This window comes from Choloepus didactylus, chromosome 4 (genome assembly GCF_015220235.1).
Source record: "Choloepus didactylus isolate mChoDid1 chromosome 4, mChoDid1.pri, whole genome shotgun sequence".
In the NCBI taxonomy this organism is placed as follows: domain Eukaryota; kingdom Metazoa; phylum Chordata; class Mammalia; order Pilosa; family Megalonychidae; genus Choloepus; species Choloepus didactylus.
Window position 1 is genome coordinate 14,257,951 of NC_051310.1, and position 18,565 is coordinate 14,276,515.

The 18,565-nt window shown below is 52.5% G+C and overlaps 1 protein-coding gene across 7 annotated transcripts in view; it reads left to right on the forward strand.

The window, feature by feature from the left end:
* Positions 1-461: 461 nt before the first annotated feature.
* The window catches only part of PRIMA1 (proline rich membrane anchor 1), a 74,733-nt gene continuing 56,629 nt past the window's right edge, over positions 462-18,565 (forward strand). For 6 of the 7 annotated variants that reach the window (XR_005216225.1, XR_005216223.1, XR_005216222.1 and 3 more), the window contains exons 1-3: positions 462-586; positions 1,418-1,541; positions 8,198-8,333. Coding sequence is in view for 3 of the 7 variants with exons in the window: in XM_037831999.1 (XP_037687927.1) it covers positions 1,449-1,541; positions 8,198-8,333 (229 nt within the window). In the remaining 4 variants the exon portion in view is untranslated. Of the gene's footprint in view, positions 587-678; positions 742-1,417; positions 1,542-8,197; positions 8,334-18,565 lie in introns of those variants that run through there. The other variant, XM_037831997.1, reaches the window with a different exon arrangement.

Genomic DNA, 18,565 nt, shown 5'->3' on the forward strand with positions numbered 1-18,565 from the left:
AATCACTGCAGCGGCGCTGGCGGCGGCGGCGTGGCGCGCGGGCGGGAGCGCAGCCCCAGGAGAGAGGCGGGCGAGGCCCTGGCTCGGCTCACGTCTGTTTTCCTTTTTCGTGCATTATTTATTTCGCCTCCGCCCGCAGCCCTGCTGCCTGAGCGAGCGCTCCCGGCCAGCGCCTCTCGCCGCCGCCTCCCGCGAGCAGGCGTGACGGGCGCGGAGAGCTCCGGCACCCCCGCGCCCCGGGCAGCCGCCGGGCGCCATCGGGAAGGGCGGGGACCCCGGCCGGCGAGAGGAGCCGCCACGGACTCAGGGAGGGCTCCGCGTTGCCGGCTCCGGGCGGCTGGGAAGAGACTTTCCCCGCCCTCCGCCTCCGCGTCGGCAGCTGGCCCGGGCCCTGGCTCCGGGGGCCGCCTCCCGCTCCGCGCGCGGCCAGGCGCAGCCGGGAGCCACTGCGCCCTGCGCCCCGTGCGAGCGCGCCCCTCCCGGGCTCCGCCGCCCCGGAGGCCCAAGCCGCGCGCAAACTTTTGCTCCAGTGCCCAGCGCTCTTCTCCGGCATGTGAAGCCCCCAGGCGCCCGCGCAGCCGCCAGGGTGAGGCCCGAGGCCCCGCCTAGAGGGCGGGGGACTGGGGAGGCGGCTGGCTTTAAATGGGGCCGTCCGGCAGCTCGGAAACAGAGCTACCGCGGGGGGAAAGCGGACCCCCTTTCCCCGCGCGGAGGATTTGGCTGGGGCCGCGGCCAGGCAAGGTGGCGAGAGGCACTGGCAGGGTGCGGGAGGAGGTGGAGGCGTGGGGGGAAGCCGACGCCCCCGGGCGGGAAGCCGGGGTTCGGGGGTGCGTGCCGAGGTGCATACGTTGCAGTGTGCGCAGTGAGGACCGGCGGGGCAGAGAGGGTGCACGCAGCATGTGATTTCGTGGTGTGCACTGAGGGTCAGCGAGTGTACAGGCAGCAGTCTGTGTGTGTGCATGGGGGTCGGTGGGTATACACGGCTGGCTCTGTGGGTGTGCACGCAGGGCGAGTGGAGCCCTCTGGGTTTGAAGGGTGCTCACAGTAGGAGCGAGCTGTGCAAGGCTGTTTCTGGGGGTGTGCACGGCGCTCGATAAGTGTGCTTGGCTGTTTCCGGGGGTGTGCACAGCGCTCGATAAGTGTGCTTGGCTGTTTCTGGGGGTGTGCACGGAGCCAAGGTGTGCACGCAGGATTCTGGGGGTGTGCGCGGGGCTAAAGTGTACATTCAGGGTTCTGGGGGTGTGCACGCAGGGTCTACGGGTGTGTAGGCTTGAGTGAAGGACCAGGCTTGGTTTAAGAGGGTGCCCCGGGGTGCAGGGCGCACCCGCCCGGCTCGGGCTAGAAGGTGTGAGGGTGCGCGGCAGCGATGGTACCCGCGCCGCCGCCCCGCCTGACCCGAGCCTTGCTCTCCTGACAGTTGACCCCGCGAGCGGGGGCTGGGGCCCGAGATGCTCCTCCGGGACCTGGTGCTGCGCGGTGGCTGCTGCTGGCCCTCGCTGCTGCTGCACTGCGCTCTCCACCCGCTCTGGGGTTTCGTGCAGGTGAGCCGGGGCGCGTGCTGGGCGCGGGCTGGCGGACTCCCGGGCGGGAGCGGGGTGGGGGCAGCTGTCACTTCACTCCCACCGACCCTGGCTTCCTGCAGCGACGTCTCTGATTGGTCCTCTGGAGAGTTTAGGGAAAGGAAGCATGCTGGAGTGCCTCATCCCTGGCCCTAGAAAGAAAAGGAAAGGGCGTGGGAGAGGCCCCTGTGGCTGCTAAGGCTGGTAGGACAGGGCCTGGGAACTGAAAGGAGCTTGGGGAACGTCTTCCCTGATGATACCATTTCACTGCAGAGATGTGAGCAAAGAAACCTCAGGGCTTTCCTGAACTTAAGACAGAAGTCCCAGAAATGTACATTCTTTAACCACTGGTGAGCTTCAATTTTTAATCTCACCTCAAATTGGTCTTCAGCATCAGAGGGAACTGGGTTTACTGTGAGCAGTGGAGTTGGGGGTGTGGACAGATCTTGTGGCCCTTATGGGAATGTAAGAAGGAACTTTCCATCTGTAAGGGCTGCTGAGGATGGAATCCCTCACTCTTGATCTCGAACCCCAGGGTCAAGGCCAGGCAGCCCCAGCTGGAGCTCATCCTGTTAGACTCAGAGAAAGGGTTAGAAGAAATGGTCCTGAGTACCTCCCAGAGTATTCATCGTCTGTGGTACACTGGGGGACCTGGTCGGCAGTCCTGAACTCTGAGTCCTTGCCACCTGGGGAACTCTTAACCTCTCTGAGCCTTGGTTTCTTCTTCCTCGCTGTGCTATTATATTTGATGAGATAAAGCAAGTTGAGATGTCAGTGCAGTGAGATTTAGTGGCTCATAATAGACATTAAATGGTAGTTGCCCTGCCATTGTTAGTGTTAGTAAGAGTAACGGCTTGTGAGGTACCCTGATTACTACATAGTCTGTTTAGATGTCTTTGAATTGTCAGTGGTTCAGCAGGCTCTGGAAAACATTTCCACTATTTCAGGCATTGAAGGAGCCATGCTGGGGTATTTGCAGCTTCGTGTTCTCCTGATGGCACTTTGGGGGTTGGAGACTGATGGTTCACATGGTTGCCCTGAGTAGGGGGTGGCAGTGGAAAGAAGAGGGAATGGGGTGAGACTGCTCCCCAGTCTGCTGTGGTCCATGAGCTGTCCCAAGTGATGGGGAGCTGCTGGGGACCAGCTCTGACTGTCCTTCTCAGGTGGGGGTCCGGCGACACAGAGAGAGACAGGGGCTCTGATGCTGTCACGAGCGTGTCAGGCGGCACCGGTGTACACCCTGCCCCCAGCTCCAAGCTCCAGTCCCCTGTCTTCTGCTGCCTTCTCTGGCTTGCCTCTGTCTCACTCACAATTGTCTTCCTTTGGGAATTGACAGCTTTGTTTAATGTGTGAAACAGCAGTTATTAAACTCAGCTGTGCCTTCTCAGGAATCAGGATTTTGTCACTTCTAAACACTTTGGTGGGTGGGGACCGGCTTCCCTTGTTCAACTTTTAGCTGAGCCTCAGATGCTTAGTTCATTTGGTTTTTTAAAAATATTCCTTTCTTTACGGTTTTCTCTCTTCTGTAAGAATTTTCAGCTAGTATGGAGAATGACATGATGATGTGGTCAGTTTCCCAGACTAGAATTCTGCTACATGAACTATCAAGGTTGAAACAACATCCAAAACCTACCCCTAGCAAAGAAGTAATTATGTGAAATCAGTTCAGTTTTTTTTTTAAGTGTTCTTACACAAGCAATTTTATGTGTGTGTGTGTGTGTGTGTGTGTGTGTGTGTTTGAGAGAGAGAGAGGATTCCAGATGCTATTACTCAATTCAAATCAATTTTCATGAAAATCGATTAGAAAAGGAACCCTTCAGATCAGTAGACTGGGTAAAATCTTGGCTTTGAGCTCCAGAAAAATTAATCTACAAATGACAGGGAAAAAGGGCTTTGGAATGAATAGATCTGGTCTTTAAGCAAAAGCACTGAAACCAGGGGAATGTCGGGGAGAAGAAAAATGGAAGGGCACAAAGCCATACGTTTCTCTTTAAGCGGAGGGAAAGAGAAGTGTGTCATGTCATACGAAGAGGAGCTCAGAGCTTCGATGAGCATTTTGCCAGGAGAATCCCCAAAAGTGGTAAACACTGGGAAGGGTGGGGCCAACATAATGAAGTCCTATAATAAACAGGGTAATCGGTGAGGCAAGACTTGTGTTTCCTCAGAGCTCCAGGTTTCAGCCCCAAGTCCCTGGTTCTGCCTCGATGATGAGAAATGTGATCATCAAAGTCAGGGGACATTTCAATTGGCAGAAGAGTTGGTGGGAGGGGGCATTTCTTAGCCCCTCTCCCCCTTTTTATTCTTTAGCTTGTTGGGAATTGAGCTTTTGCGTTTTTGTGATCTAGGGTTCTTCTGAGTTCACTTCCCGATGACTCCTTCTTTTGCAAGCAAAGAGGATGACAGGCTGGCAGATTTATTAGGTGTGATAGGAGTGTGTCTCATCAAGCTACTATGGTGCTGGCCTGTCTCCATAAAAGATGCTGGAAGCCGTCATCTTTGTGGCGCCCTCCTAAAGCACTCATCTGGGAGAAGGGCCTGAGCTGGGCTTGTGGGTCTCTGGGTGCTGGGTGGTGGCTACTCCAGACCCAAGGGGCTGAGCCCTCCTGTGGTCGGTTGCTACAGCTCTGCTCCTTTATGCAGTAGAATTTATTGGGCGCCTACTGTATGCCAGGCCCTGCATTAAATGCAAGGAATGTAGTGGTCACTGGCCTCATGGGGTTGATAGTCTGGCAATGGAGAGATAATTAAACAAGTAATTATGGGCAAGAGAGCTCAGTGGGAGCAAAGATCCAGGAGACTAAACCTGGCTGGGGAGTCAGAGACGCGTTGCAGGTGTGATGATTAAGCCGAGACAGAGGATGTGGAGTCAGGATGGGAAGTGAGGGTGACGTGTTCAGACAGAGGGAGCAGCCCGAAGTTGGAGGAGAGAATGGGGCATTTGAGGAACCCAGGGCAGGGAAGCACTGGGTAAGGCCACTGTTGTAAGCCACTAACATAGCATCTTGCAGTTTGCACTTGATCTTGAGGGCTACAAGGACCACTGTGGGTTTTAAGCCAGAGACAACGTGATCTCAGATTGGCATCTTAGAAAGCTCACTTTGGCTCTAGCATGAAAGGTGGATTTGCGGGGAGCAGGGGCAAGGCAAGGGGCAAAGGGGCTGGTCAAGCTAGGGTTGCCAGATTGAGAAAATAAAAACACAGGGTGTCCGATTAATTTGAATTTTAGATAAACAGTGGATCTTTTTTTTTTTTAACGTAAGTATATGCCATACAATGTTTGGGATATACTTATGCTAAAGTTGTTTGTTGTTTATCTGAAATTCAAATTTAGGGGGGCATTTTGTATTTTATCTGGCAACCCTAGGTGAGAAGCACGTGCTGCCCAGGGAGATAAGGTGGTGGCCTGGTTAAGGGTGGTGAGAGTGGGGATGGGGAGAAGTAGATGGATTCGAGGACTGTTTAGGTAGTGACATCCACTGGACCAGGTGAGCTGGAGAGCAGAGGGCTGCACTGATTGGCTGGGGATGGGGCACTGGTTGGAGAAGGGGATACCAAGGCTGGGAACTGGAGCCAGGGGCACCCCATCCCCAAGACCTCAATGACAGATACTAGTCCGGCTGAGGGCAGAACCTACCCATCCTTGGCCCACTCCCCATGACTACAGAATTTCCCAGACCCTGGCCACACAAGAATGCTGCAGAGCAGGAGTAGAAAGGCAAGTAGTGGCAAAATTGGGACAAGAAATGGTCTCAGGAAGTCATGATGAGACCAGTTCTCATTCTCTGGGCTTTAGGCAAGCCGCTGACCTCGCTGGGCCTCTGTCCCTTCTCTGTCAACCCAGCTTGAGAGCAGGTGACTTCAGGGGGCAAGTTTCTTCTCCTCGTGGGACTCCCCAGGACATAAACCAACCAAAAGAGGAGCTGAGATGAGCTCTCAGTGACAGGTTTCCTCTTCACTGGTGTCAGCACAACACCAGCAATCAGCAGAACCCCAAAGCAGAACCGGAGCTGGGGAACAGGACGGATCCCAGGTTCTCCACTCCTGGGCAGATCCATCCCCCAAAACAGCGTTCCTTCAGGTGCCCTCTGCCACTTTGGGTCATTCTCATGATGAAATAAGAGCATGCACCCCATGCCTGACATCTACTAGAGGCTCAAGAAGCCCTACCTGCTCAAGTTAATAAAGCGTACACCTCCTTGCCTGCCCCCCAAGATGCTCATGATTTACTGTGGGAGACACATCACAGAACAGTCGGGAAAGTGTTAAAAGGGAAGGGCTTACGAAGTGAAGCAGCAACTCAGGGCAGGGAGGTCTTATCCAGGGGGGTGTGGGGTTCAGGATGATTTGCCTGAGAAGGCAAGTGCTGGGTTGGAGGCAGGAATGAAGTTGGCAGGAGGAGAAGGGTCCGAATAACCAACTGTGCAAGCGAGTGAGGCTCAGCAGCCGCGGGCTGCACTGGATCAACCGCCAGGACGTCCGGCGAGGGCTTCTCCGTCACCCAGGGAGGTGGCCACCTCTACCAGGCCTGCAGCTTTGGTGACACTGGCTGGTGAAGCAGTTGTCTTGGCTCTCATTTCAGTGGGGCTTGTACACGGGAGACTGTAGATTTTTAAAACACCTTCACTTCCTCCTTCAGCCCTGGAACTTGGCCCCAATTACCCTGTCTGTAATTTCATCACATTAAATACTCTCATACATCTGTGTCCTTAAATCCTCTCACAAAAATAGGTCATTGTGTTGGGCCAGGTTAGGCAAACGTGCTCCTCTTTGAACTCTCTCACACAAATTGCACTTTGGAGAGTGGGAAAGTAATTGCTTTGGCAGTGGCATTGCTTGAAGTTTGCACACTTTGTGAGTTCAGCAGAGATGAGGTCTCGGAGGCCAGCCACTGGGAAAACGGAGCTTTCGAACAACCCCCCACGGTCTGAGAAGGTCAGAACCCAGAGGAGGACAGTTGCCCAGTGGAGAAGCCAGTGGATTTGCCACTGGCATGTAAGGAGGTCATCATCTCTGAAAAGTAACTTCCCTGTGGGATACAAGATAGCCTTCCAGCGTTTGAAGTGCAGTCAGGGGTCCTTTAAGAACACGAGAAGGTGGCGAGTAGAAGCCTCTTGGCCTGGTAGATACTAAGTGAGGGCTGTCAGTCAGCCCATCTCCTGCTGCTCTCCCCGTGGCCACTACCAAAGCCTGTTCACCTCGAGCGTGACGAGAGCATCCCAGCCACCGGCTCTCTCCTGCCAGGCCTGGGGCATGTGGCTGGTTGCAGGATAGTTGGGGGTTCTGGGTTTCTCTTCAATCAGAGATGACATCCAGGGAAGTGAACTGTAGCCATCATTGGGGTGAGGGTGTTGACCTCCACTTTGTGCCTTTAAATCGACTTGTTACGTGGGACAGTCCAAAAACATGGGATTCATGGATTTATGGGAGGGACCTTGGCAGTTAGTCTAAAGCGGCGGTTCTCATGCTGGCTAAACCTTAGAAGTAACCTGGGAAGCTTTAACAAGATGCCCATGGCCAGGTCCACCTGCAGAAACTGATTTGATTGCTCGTGGGTGGGGCTCAGGCATGAGTAGTTTTTTAAAGCTGCCTGGAAGATTCTAACACCAGGGTTGCGAATTGCTGGTCTGGCACAATCTGCTCCTGCTACCCTTCCCAGTGTGCAGATGAAGAAAGTGAATCGGGTAGGAAAAAACTACCACCAGACTGGGATTCAGAAGTGTGGATTCTGGTCCACTTTTTAATATTCATTCATTCACTCATTCATTCACTCATTCACCAAATGTTCTTTGAATGCTAGGCATTTGCTTAGGTATTGGGCTATCATAACAAAAGGAAAAACGAAAGAGGCCTGGACCCTTCCCTCGCGGAGCTCACAGTCCAGTGGTGAGGACGGATGGACACCAGGCACTCACCCAGATGCAGATTTCTGCCCCGGAGATGGAACTTTGTGCCAGGAGAGCCCATGGAAAGGGGATATGACGTGGTCAGGAGGTCAGAGGCACCTCACAGGGTTGCAATCACCAAGCTGAGTAATGGCAAAGCAATGGGAAGGGGCAGGTGGACGTTGCAGCCACGGGAACAGCATATGCTAGGTCTCTAGAGGGAGGGAACATTGCTGGGGTCCAGAAACTGAGAGAAGGGCAGCGAGTGCTGAGAGGAGCGTGGGGGAGCACGGGACGAATTGCAGCTGGAGATGGTGTCTGGGGCCACTCCGAGCAGGGCCTTGTGCACCACGGGACCCCATGACATTGAGAGGCCATTGGGGAGGGGAGGGGCTGGTTTGGTCCAAACCATTCCTGCAGGCCCTTCTCCTGCCTGGACCTCAGTTTCTTTCTTTGTATGAGGGGGAGATGTTATGAATTAATCCAGATTCTTGCCTAGCTTTCCTAATATCCAGGTGATAGTCCCTGGCAGAGCTGGAATTAAAACCTTGGGCTCCAAACCTCCCAGCTCAGCCTCCCGCAACATCTCCTTTGAGCCAACCCCAACTCCCCGTCCGTTCGTTCTTCTTGCTTTGATTTTTGGGGAACAACTCAAAAGTTGCAGCCTGGCAGGGGGATGGGGTGGGCCCGGCCCGCTTTGGCCCCATCGCCTCATTGTCCTCTGTGTCCCTTGGGCGTACGTGCCCACGTTCACAGGTGACGCAGGGTGAGCCCCAGAAGTCCTGCTCCAAAGTGACCGACAGCTGCCAACATGTCTGCCAGTGCCGGCCGCCGCCCCCGCTGCCCCCACCGCCGCCGCCCCCGCCACCTCCCAGACTCCTCTCCTCCCCACGTAAGTAAAGGCTCACTTGTTTGGGGGTTCACTCATTTGGGGGTTTCATTTTGTGTTTTCCTGGGCTTGGGAAGAAGCAGTGAGTGTGGCAGAGGGCAGCCCGGCTTCCTTTGTAATTTTCCACTGGCCGAGCAGGAGGGACGCCAAGGCCTAACTTTTCCCTGCAGTCTGCAAAACGTCTTTTCCACAGAATGTTCCTGCAAGATGGAGAAGGATGATTTCTCCATCGGTTAATCAGATAAAAGTCAATCTCCATTTGATGAGTGGCTCTGCCTGGATTGTTCCGAAGGGCAGACATTTAAAAGGGGGCAGCCACTGGGCACAGATTTTAAATACCCCTCCCCCCACACTTTTTTTTTTCGATTTTAATTCATCTTTAAGGAGGCAGTTATTATAGAATTGGAGTCGAGACCCGGTGAGCAAAGTTACAGAGGCCTTTTGGCCATTTGCAGCTAATTCTGCTAAAACCTCTCTCTGCCTTATTTGCCGTGGACGTTTTCTGTACAATTGGATTGCCTGCTCATCCAGACAGAGGAGGGTTTCTTTAGCCAGAAAAAGCCTCAGCCCTGACCATGGACTATTTAAACTTCCTGCTTACAACTGCTAGTTGATAAGGTTTCTTTCCAAAACGAGATTCTAGATTTTAGATTGATCACCCAAGCTTCAGCCTGTAGGATGCCTGTGATTGTATCTGGATCTACCTCATTAAACGCATCTCTGTTGAATTATTTGGGGCATATCTGAAATAACCTTGATGTGGCTTGTTCTCTGGGAGGCTGTGTTTCCAGTCTCTTGGCTTGCAGTCAGTGGTGTGGTGTGCCGGAGGATTCTTTGCAATTTGTGTGAATTTCTGCACTCTGTCTGCTAGGCTCCCACCTGCCTTCATCCTTACCTGACACCCTGCAGTCCAGGGCTTCTCAGAGTGCAGCCCTTGAACTACTTGCTGTGCCTGAATCACTTGTTTTAAGGTGCAGGTTGGAGGCCCCGCTTTAAATCCACCAAGTCAGATTCTTTGGGATGGAGCTTGGGAATCGTCATTGTAACAAGTTCTGAGGTGGTTCAAACTTCAGTTACAACTAACTTGAAGTGGCTTAAAGTTGAGCACCCTAAAGTTGAGGCCTAACTGTCTCCACTCCAGGCCCCTGCCTCCAAAGGATGCTTTTTTCTTAGGATGCTCATCCATGTCCTCTCTCCTGGGGAAATACCTGGGCAGGTACTGTGGGGCCCGCCGTCAGGCCCCTGCCTCGGAGATCACTTGCTTCCCTTCCTTTGGACCTCCTCCTCCTCCTCCCATTTGTTGGGTCCCAGGCCAGTGCTGGCTCCAGGTGTGCTTGGATCTGATGGGTCCCTTCAGTGCATCTCACTACTCAGCCTCTGTGCCAAGCGCTGGAGAAAAAGAGAAGGAACATTCTGGTTTTCTGGGTTCTCTCAGCCTTACAAGGAAGGCCTGACCATCAGCATCCTATCAAGTGTGGCCTGAGAGAGCACAAAAACTATTCTCCAGGTGCAGTGGAAATCCCCAAGTAGTTGGGCTTAGCTCCAGCCACAGTAAACAGTAACATTGACCTTAAAGGATAAATGGGATTGACTCAGGTTGCTAAGGAGGCTGTGGGGAAAGGCATCCAGGCAGAAGGAACAGGATAGGCAAAGGCTTGGAGGTATGGCTCGCTGAGACTCATCTTGGAAGCCTCAAGGCCTCCAGTGGGTTTAAAGGATGAGATACTCGGGAGACAGGCTTTGAGTAATGGTCAGGGGGTGGACTGTGTAGGGCCTTGTGTGTCTGACTGAGAAGGTCATACTTCATCCTGTGGATCATTGTTTGCCAAACCTCATTATCCTTCTCTGAGAACCACCTGTACAATTGATTGCTTTTTTTTCCTTAAAGAGACTCACTTTGAATATATTTACTTTTGTGTTTATACAAATTAGTTTTCAAAGAAAACTTTATATAACTACTGTAAATGAAAAACCAGTTTCACTTGCTGTCAATGCAAAAGTCACTATAAAAATAACGGCAAAGACATCATGGGATGGAGAACATCTTCTTGACCAAAAGGGGGATGTGAAAGGAAATGAAATAAGCTTCAGTGGCAGAGAGATTCCAAAAGGAGCCGAGAGGTCACTCTGGTGGGCACTCTTATGCACAACTTAGACAACCCTTTTTAGGTTCTAAAGAATTGGGGTAGCTGGTGGTGGATACCTGAAACTGTCAAACTACAACCCAGAACCCATGAATCTCGAAGACAGTTGTATAAAAATGTAGCTTATGAGGGGTGACAATGGGATTGGGCAAGCCATAAGGACCGCACTCCACTTTGTCTAGTTTATGGATGGATGAGTAGAAAAATAGGGGAAACAAACAAACAAACAAACAAACAGACAAAGATACCCAGTGTTCTTTTTTACTTCAATTGCTCTTTTTCACTTTAATTATTATTCTTGTTATTTTTGGGTGTGTGCTAATGGAGGTGTCAGGGATTGATTTAGGTGATGAATGTACAACTATGTAATGGTACTGTGAACAATCGAATGTACGATTTGTTTTGTATGACTGCGTGGTATGTGAATATATCTCAATAAAATGAAGATTAAAAAAAAAATAACGGCAAAGAGAACAAACCAATGTTTTAAAATTCTAGCCTACTGTGGACGGTTCTGGGCTTCAGGATTTCTCTCTTTTTGCTTAAAGGGGAGAATAACAAGTGACAGAGAGGTATCATGAAGGAGTCAGAAGGTTTGCCAGAGAATTCAAAGGGCCTCTGTTTCTGACATGTCCCATCTAAAATCCTCTCCCTCAACTTCCAGGGCATGTACCTGTCCTTTAGGAAGCACTGCTCTGGGCAGTGATGAACCCTGAAGGTGGTAAGCAAGTGTTAAGTAACATCCCCCCACATCATCTGCTTCAGAAACATAACTTCTGAGGGCAGTGTGGAGGGTGGGCTGGGGATGAGCTACTGGACTGGAGACAAGTGGGAGGCTCTTGAGATAATGCAGGCCACCCACAAGGGCCAAAGTCAGGCTGTGGGAGTGGAGATGGGGAGGAGGGGAGGGTGGGGGGGGTGGGGGCCTCAGTTTGACCTGTGGGCCAGAGGAGAGTGTCATTTGATACCATGGTATTCTAGTTTGCTAATGCTGCTGGAAGGCAAAACACCAGAGATGGATTGGCTTTTATAAAAGGGGTTTATTTGGTTACACAGTTACAGTCTTAAGGCCATAAAGTGTTCAAGGTAACACATCAGCAATCAGGTACCTTCACTGGAGGATGGCCAATGGTGTCCGGAAAACCTCTGTTAGCTGGGAAGGCACATGGCTGTGTCTGCTCCAAAGTTCTGGTTTCAAAATGGCTTTCTCCCAGGACATTCCTCTCTAGGCTTCAGCTTCTCCCCAAACTGTCACTCTCAGTTGCTCTTGGAGCGTTTGTCCTCTCTTAGCTTTTCTGGAGCAAAAGTCTGCTTTCAACAGCTGTCTTCAAACTGTCTCTCAGCTGCAGCTACTCTCTCAACTCCTGTGCATTCTTCAAAGTGTCCCTCTTGGCTGTAGCTCCTCTTCAAAATGTCACTCTCAGCTAGACTGAGTTCCTTCTGTTTGCCAGATCATTTATATGGCTCCACTGATCAAGGTCCACCCTGAATGGGTGGGGCCACACCTCCATGGAAATATCTCATCAGAGTTATCACCCACAGTTGGGTGGGGAGCATTTCCATGCAAACAACCTAATCCAAACGTTCCAAGTTAATCTCCACCAATATGTCTGCCCCACAAGATTGCATCAAAGAATATGGCTTTTTCTGGGGGACATAATACATTCAAACCAGCACACATGGCAAGGGCTTGTTCAGTTACAAGTAACAGAAGCCCATCTTGAAGTGGCTGAAGTGATACAAAAAATAAGCAAAGGGAGAGGTGTTCATTTTTTGGCTCATGTGGTAGAAGATATTCTGGCAGCAAGTCGGCTGAATCCATGATCTCAAATGGTGATGGTTTGGGGTCTCAGTCTCCTTCTGACTCTCTATCTCTGTATTTCTCTTCTGGTTTCTCCTGGGTTGCTGGTTCTGTCAGGCTGGCCCAGCCCCTGTGGCTCCAGGCTCCATGATCCCATCCAGTCTCCCTAAGGAGAGGCTTCACTTCCCCAATACTCCAAGCAAAGTCCTAGGGCTGACTTTCATTGGACCAGCTTGGGTCACATGTCCATCCTTGGACCAATCGTGGTGGCCTCCAGGATGGGAGATGCTGATTGGTCAGGCCTGGGCTACATGACTACCCCTGTCCCATCTGAAAAGGATGGATGGAGTGCAAGGGAGTGGTGGTTCTGCACAGGAAACGCAGGCTGGAGGAGCCCTAAGCTAAGGATGTGGGCATGGAGGCTGGGCAGGGAGGGCGGCAGCTGTGCCCCTCAGCCATGGCGGGCCTGGGGGTGGGAGGCACATCAGGTCAGTGCAGGGAACATGAGCCTTTCGTTCCCTTGTTCCTCCTGGTGCTCAGCCGAGAACCCTGCACACAGTTGTGCCAAAAAGTATCAGGCCCAGCTTTGGCCACGCCTGCGTCGTCCCCGGTCTTAAAATCCAAGTGCCTTTAATCCCACAGGGAGTTAGCCGTGCCCCGAAGGTGCAGGCTCCCTGCCATTGGGCAGATGTGCACTGAACGCGCCAGCCCTGACGCAGGCACGCTGGCGGGATGCTGGGGGATGTAGAGATGCGCGGGGGCTTGTCCTCGGTGGCAGGGCCTTGTAATGACAAGACCGTGGAGTCAGGGAGAGAGGCCAGCTTCTGCGAGCCCTGTGGACGAGGTGCTGGTGCTGCCACTTCCTCTTTACGACCTCAAGAGGGACGGTTAACTGAAGCCTCAGTTTCTCCTATAAAATAGGTTTGAGGACCACACTTGCCCCCCGGGTTGTCTTGAGGACTGAGGGTTCACGTTGCTTTTGAAAAACTGGCCAGGGGCCCATTGCTGCTGATCACGGTGTGAAAACAATCCTGAGAAAGAACAGCCTGTGCTAGACCTGGGGAATAAAAAAGGTGGTATTGGGGAGGGGACCTGACGCCAAAAGGGAGGGGTGGGGAGTGGAGAGAGGATCTGGGAAGGGGAAAGGAAGCCCCTGGTAGGCCTTGGATGGGCAGACGTGCAGAGAGGCTGGACAGGCTGGGGCGGGGGGGTGGCCAAAGCAAAGTTCCAGAATTAGGGGCCCAAGGATCAGGTAGACGGTAGACCTCCCACCCCTCCACCAAGGGCTGCCATGTTTGTGTCTGGGATAGAAGAAAAAAGAGGGGAAGAAAGAAATATTTGTACATGTTCACGCAGACCCAGGAAGGGCAGGGGGCCTCTGCTGGTGTTTCCTTCCAGCGACGATGTCCTGTGGCAGTGGCGGGTTTGCTGGAACTGTGAGGCGTCCTGCACGTGCCCAGGCAGCCTCCCTCTTCTTCCAAACAGAGCCGCCCAGGGTGACCAACTTGTCCCACTGTGCCTGGGACTCTCCTGGTTTTAGCCCCAAGAGTCTCACATCTTGGGGAATCCCTCGGCCCTGGGAAAACTGGGATGATCTGTCACCTCACAGCCGGGCCACCCTTCTTTTGGCAAAAGCAATGTATTTTCTAATTTTTTTAAATGATGTTTGCTTTTGGTGGGTTTGTTGCATTTTACCATGAAACTTTCAAGAGCATCAGTTCCCCCAAATACCATCTGGGAGTTCTTTTCTCCTGGGGGCAACTCAGCTGGGCAGTCCTCTGTGGTGTGGTGTCTCCCAGCGGACAGCCGGCCTGAGCCCGGTGCGGGAAGGAGGATGGAAAGGGGCTTTGCAGGGGGAAAGATCCTTGAGCAGCAGCTCCTCCTTCTGTCCCTGGCTTTTCGACCTCTGCCCACAACTCCCACCCTTAAGCCAAGGGGCGTTCTGTCAGGGTGGCTGCACTTCTGTAAACTGTTGTAAGATGGGGTCCGTAGTGTTGGGGGCACTAGACCCAGGGTCCTCAAACTCAAGTGTGCATGAGAATTCCCTGGAGGGATTGCTGGACCCACCCCCGAAATTCCTTCTCCTGTAGGTGGGATCTGAGAATTTGCATCTCTAATAAATTCACAGGTGATCCTGACACTTTGAAGGCCAGGGCCCTAGGTCGAGGGGCTGTGGGGCCACCGTCCTCTCAGAGCCTCAGTTTCCTCATCTGTGAAGTGGGGTTGATGATACCTACCTGGGAAAGGGCTGCTGTGAAGACTGAAAATTATAAGGGCCGAAATGGGGCAGACACCCCGTGCTGGGACGGTGGTGAGGCCACACCGTGGCTCTGAGCCCCACTTTCCTGCCCTCCAGCTCTTGTTCATTAGCTAAGTGATTTGGTGAGCTTTCCTTAACTGCTCGGGGCCTCAGTGTCCTCATCTGTAAAATGGGTCTGTGTGGGGGTCGTTGTGGGTTTTGGGTGTCCGTAGAGCACATGGCACCGAGCCTGGGACCCAGCTGCTGCACCAAGAATGGCTGCTCATAAGCGATGATAAAGGGTCACCAACCCAGACAGAGAATTGTTTCGACACGGCCAAGGCACCTGTCTGCCAAGAAAGGAGAGTCAGCTTAAAAACATGAGGAAGAAATGATCTCTTTAAGGGTGTGGAGACTCTCCCCTATGTCTTCAACAACAACAAAAAGTTTTCGGACAGTTCCACCCACGTGCCTTCCCAGGGAGCCCTTGTCAGGCTTTTGAGCCTCAAAGTCGAGCGGGGTCTCTCAGGCGAAGTTATTTCTGGAAGGTGTGGGTGCGGGTGAAGCCCGGCCAGGGCCCAGTCGTGCTCACAGGCCTGGCTGCCGAGCGCACAGCAGCGGCGGGAACTCGGCGCCTGGGCTTGGTGTGCAGATGCCAGTGGTGGCCCCGCTGGTCCCGCCTGTGACTCAGACGGCCGAGGCCGCGGAAGATGTGCACGCACACCCCCTCCGTGAGGCCTAACCCCCGGGCTGAGGGGGCCAAAAATAGCAGAGGCAGAACAGAGGCGTGAGCCTCCATTTCCACAGTAGCTGTCTAAGGAATTGAAAGTACCGGTGTAGATTTTATTTTTATTTTTTTATTTACTTTATTCTTAAAATCAGAAGAGAGGTTATTTTTAAAATCGGAAGAGAGGTTAAGGGACTCTCCCCGAAGGTCACACAGCAACAGTGGACCCAGGAACGGGGTCACCTGATTCCCCTGAGTGCCACGGGCCAGGTTTTAACACAGAAAGAAACATGGGACCGTGGAAGTTCTAGAATGCTTTCCCTACCCACCAGAAAACTGGAAGGAATCCAGTGTTTAGTTCTCAGAACTGAGGTAGGAGTTCTGCTTTCCTCGTCTCCTTTCATCCTGAAACACCCCTTTGTAGTAGCTGCTGTTATCTCCAATTTCTGTGAGGAGCCTGGGCTCAGAGAGGGTGAGTAACTTGTTACAGGCTGCCCAGCAAGCAAGGAGGGAAGATAATTCAAGGCCTTCTGACTCCTTCTTGCTGTAAGCCCTCCTCAGCTGTGCCCCTGAGGCCCCTTTCCCTTCTTTGGATGGTCTTGCTCCATCCTGCCTTAGGACTTTTGAAAGTCCTAGTGCTTCTGTCTACCATTCTTCTCCTGGAGCTGTATTCCTGCAGGTCTTAGCTCGGATATCCTTCCCAGGAAAACCTTTGCTGCATGCCACAGAGCTTACACAGTCCCCCTGCTCTGTTCTCCATGGCTGTGGAACAAACCACCCCAAAACTTCGTGGTGAAAAAACAGCACAGTTGTATTATTATCTCTCATGATTCTGAGCGTTGACTGGGCTCACATAGGAGGTTCTTGCATGGAGTCTTTTATGCGATTTTAATAAATCAGCTGCCGCTGGCGTCATCTGGAAGGCTTCCCCACTCATGCCTGGTGGTTGACGCCGGCCGTTGGTCGGCTCCTCTGTGGGGTCTTGGGCCAGAACACCCACCGAGATGCCTCGTGTGGCTCCCCCAGCGTGGCGGCCGGGTCCAAGGCTGAGAGGCAGGTGGAGACCATGTCACTTTTCCTGATGTAGCTGAGGAAGGCATACAGCATCACTTCCAGCACTTTCTGTTCCTTAAAAGCAACTGGTCAAGGCCGGCTCCAAGTCAAGGGGCAGGGAATTAGACTTCACCTCTTGAGGGAGGAGTGTCGAATCATTTGCGTATCTGTTAAAGCCTCTACACACCCTCTCTCTACACACACACTTACATACACACACTCTTTGAACTTTTCTTTTTCCATAAAAGCCCCTATCCCATCTTTTAAACACATAATTTATTATTTGCCTGATGCCCAGGTCCCTTGCTGGATATAAACAACCGTTGTCTTGTAGCAGACAGAGAAAGGGAAACACACTTCTCCGTAAGAGCGCACATCTGGTCTAACGGGTACTTCCCGGATGCTCTTTCTCATTTTCCAACTTTTAATTAAGATGAAATTCATACAACATAAAATGCACCATTGTAACCATTTTAAAGTAGACAATTCAGTGGTTTTTAGTTATTTACAATGTTGTGCAACCATCACCACTATCTAATTCCAGAATATTCCCATCACCCCAGAAGAAACCCCATGCTCCCCAATTTCCCCTTCCTCTGTCCCTTGGCAACTGCTGATCGACTTTCTGTCTCTATGGATTTGCTTCTTCTGGACATTTCCCATGACCCCGGGTGCTCCTGGGCCGGTGAGGTGGGTCGAGCCAGCCTCGGCCCCCTTGTCTCCCAGGGTGGGTGATGCCTCCTCTCCTGGTGGTTTTGGGAGGCGGAATCGGGAGAGGGTGTGTGTAGGAGTCAGGTGCTCAGAGTGTGTGGCCCCATCACGAAAGGGGGTCGTGCAGGGTAGGGGCGTGACCCCGGCTGAGAGGTCCCTCTGCTGCCTTGGGACCCAGGGCTGCTTCTGGCCTCCCCGTCACTCAGCCCCGATGACATCCCTGCTCTGGGCCAGAACCCGGCACCGTGCAGGTACAGAGGCACGCTCACCTGGGTGGAGTTTGCCAAGCTGAAGGGTCCTCTGAGCCATTCCTGGTTCCTGTGCCCCAGACAGGGCACTGCAGGACCTTCTTAGCCTCTCGCTTCCCATCACCCTCCTGGGTGCACCTCTCCTCGGACGCGGGGTCCAGTGTGAGGCTGCTCCAGTTAGAATCCTGCCTCTGCTACTTGCCAGCTCTGTGATCCAGGGCAAGTCGCTGAGTCTGGCAAACCTCGATTTACTCATCTGTAAAATGGGAACCTACCCTGCACTTACTCTGAAGGGTTGCTGTGAAAATTCAGTGAGACAGTGATGTAAATCAATGAGCCCAAGGCTTGGCATATGTACACTCTTAATATATGTTAGCTGTAGAAAGCCTCCTTACCTTCTGGCACTCCCGTGCCCTTCTGGGCCCTTCCTCTTCATCTCTGGCACAACCAGCCTCTGCCTGCAGGGTCTTGCATAGAAGTTGGCCATGGCAACATGGGGTGTACAAGTCTCGGAGACCACCAAGGGACCGGTTGCTGCTCCACTTTGCCCATCGGTGGGTTCCAGGACTCGTTGATCTGTCATTTGTTCATCCATCTGTTCATTCATTCATTCAACATGCCTAACTGTATTCCAGGCACTGGACAGAAATAAAAATAAAGACCCGGTCCCTATCTTTAAAAAGGTTGTGCCTTATTTTTCCTTCTTCAGTTTCTGCTTCTTGGGCCCTGGTGCATGACTTGGCAGTCTGTAGCTGAGGTCATGAAATCCGAGTGCTGGTTTCAGTTTTGTTTTCATGAGAAAAATTAAATCAGGACTTCTGCAAGGGTTCCCTGTTGCACATGTGTATGTGGATTCATTTGCCCTTAGGCCTAAGGGAAGTCTGCAATTTGTTCACCAAATGTTTGTCAAACCTGTGTGCCACGCTTCCATGCTAGGCCTGGGGATGTGTTGATTGGTGACTGGGATGAGTCCCTGCCCATGGGAATTCCAGCTCTGTCCTGAAATCACTGGCATGTCTGCATCAGGCAGCGGTGAGCTCACCTGGTCACGCACCTTGCATTGCAGGTGGGTGGGAGAGATTGTGGCCTTGATGTGAATGGGGAACTCTTTGGGTAACCCTTGAAGTTGGCCCTGGGAGACTGGTTATCCACCATCGAGTCATTCATCTCTCTCAGCAACCCGGCGTGATGGGTGGAACCACAGCAGCCCATTTGCCACCTGAGATGACTCAGATGCAGAAGTGTCAAGTGACTTTCTCAAGCTCACCCACTAAGTGAAGTATCTGGGACTGAGACCCAGGCCTTCTAAATC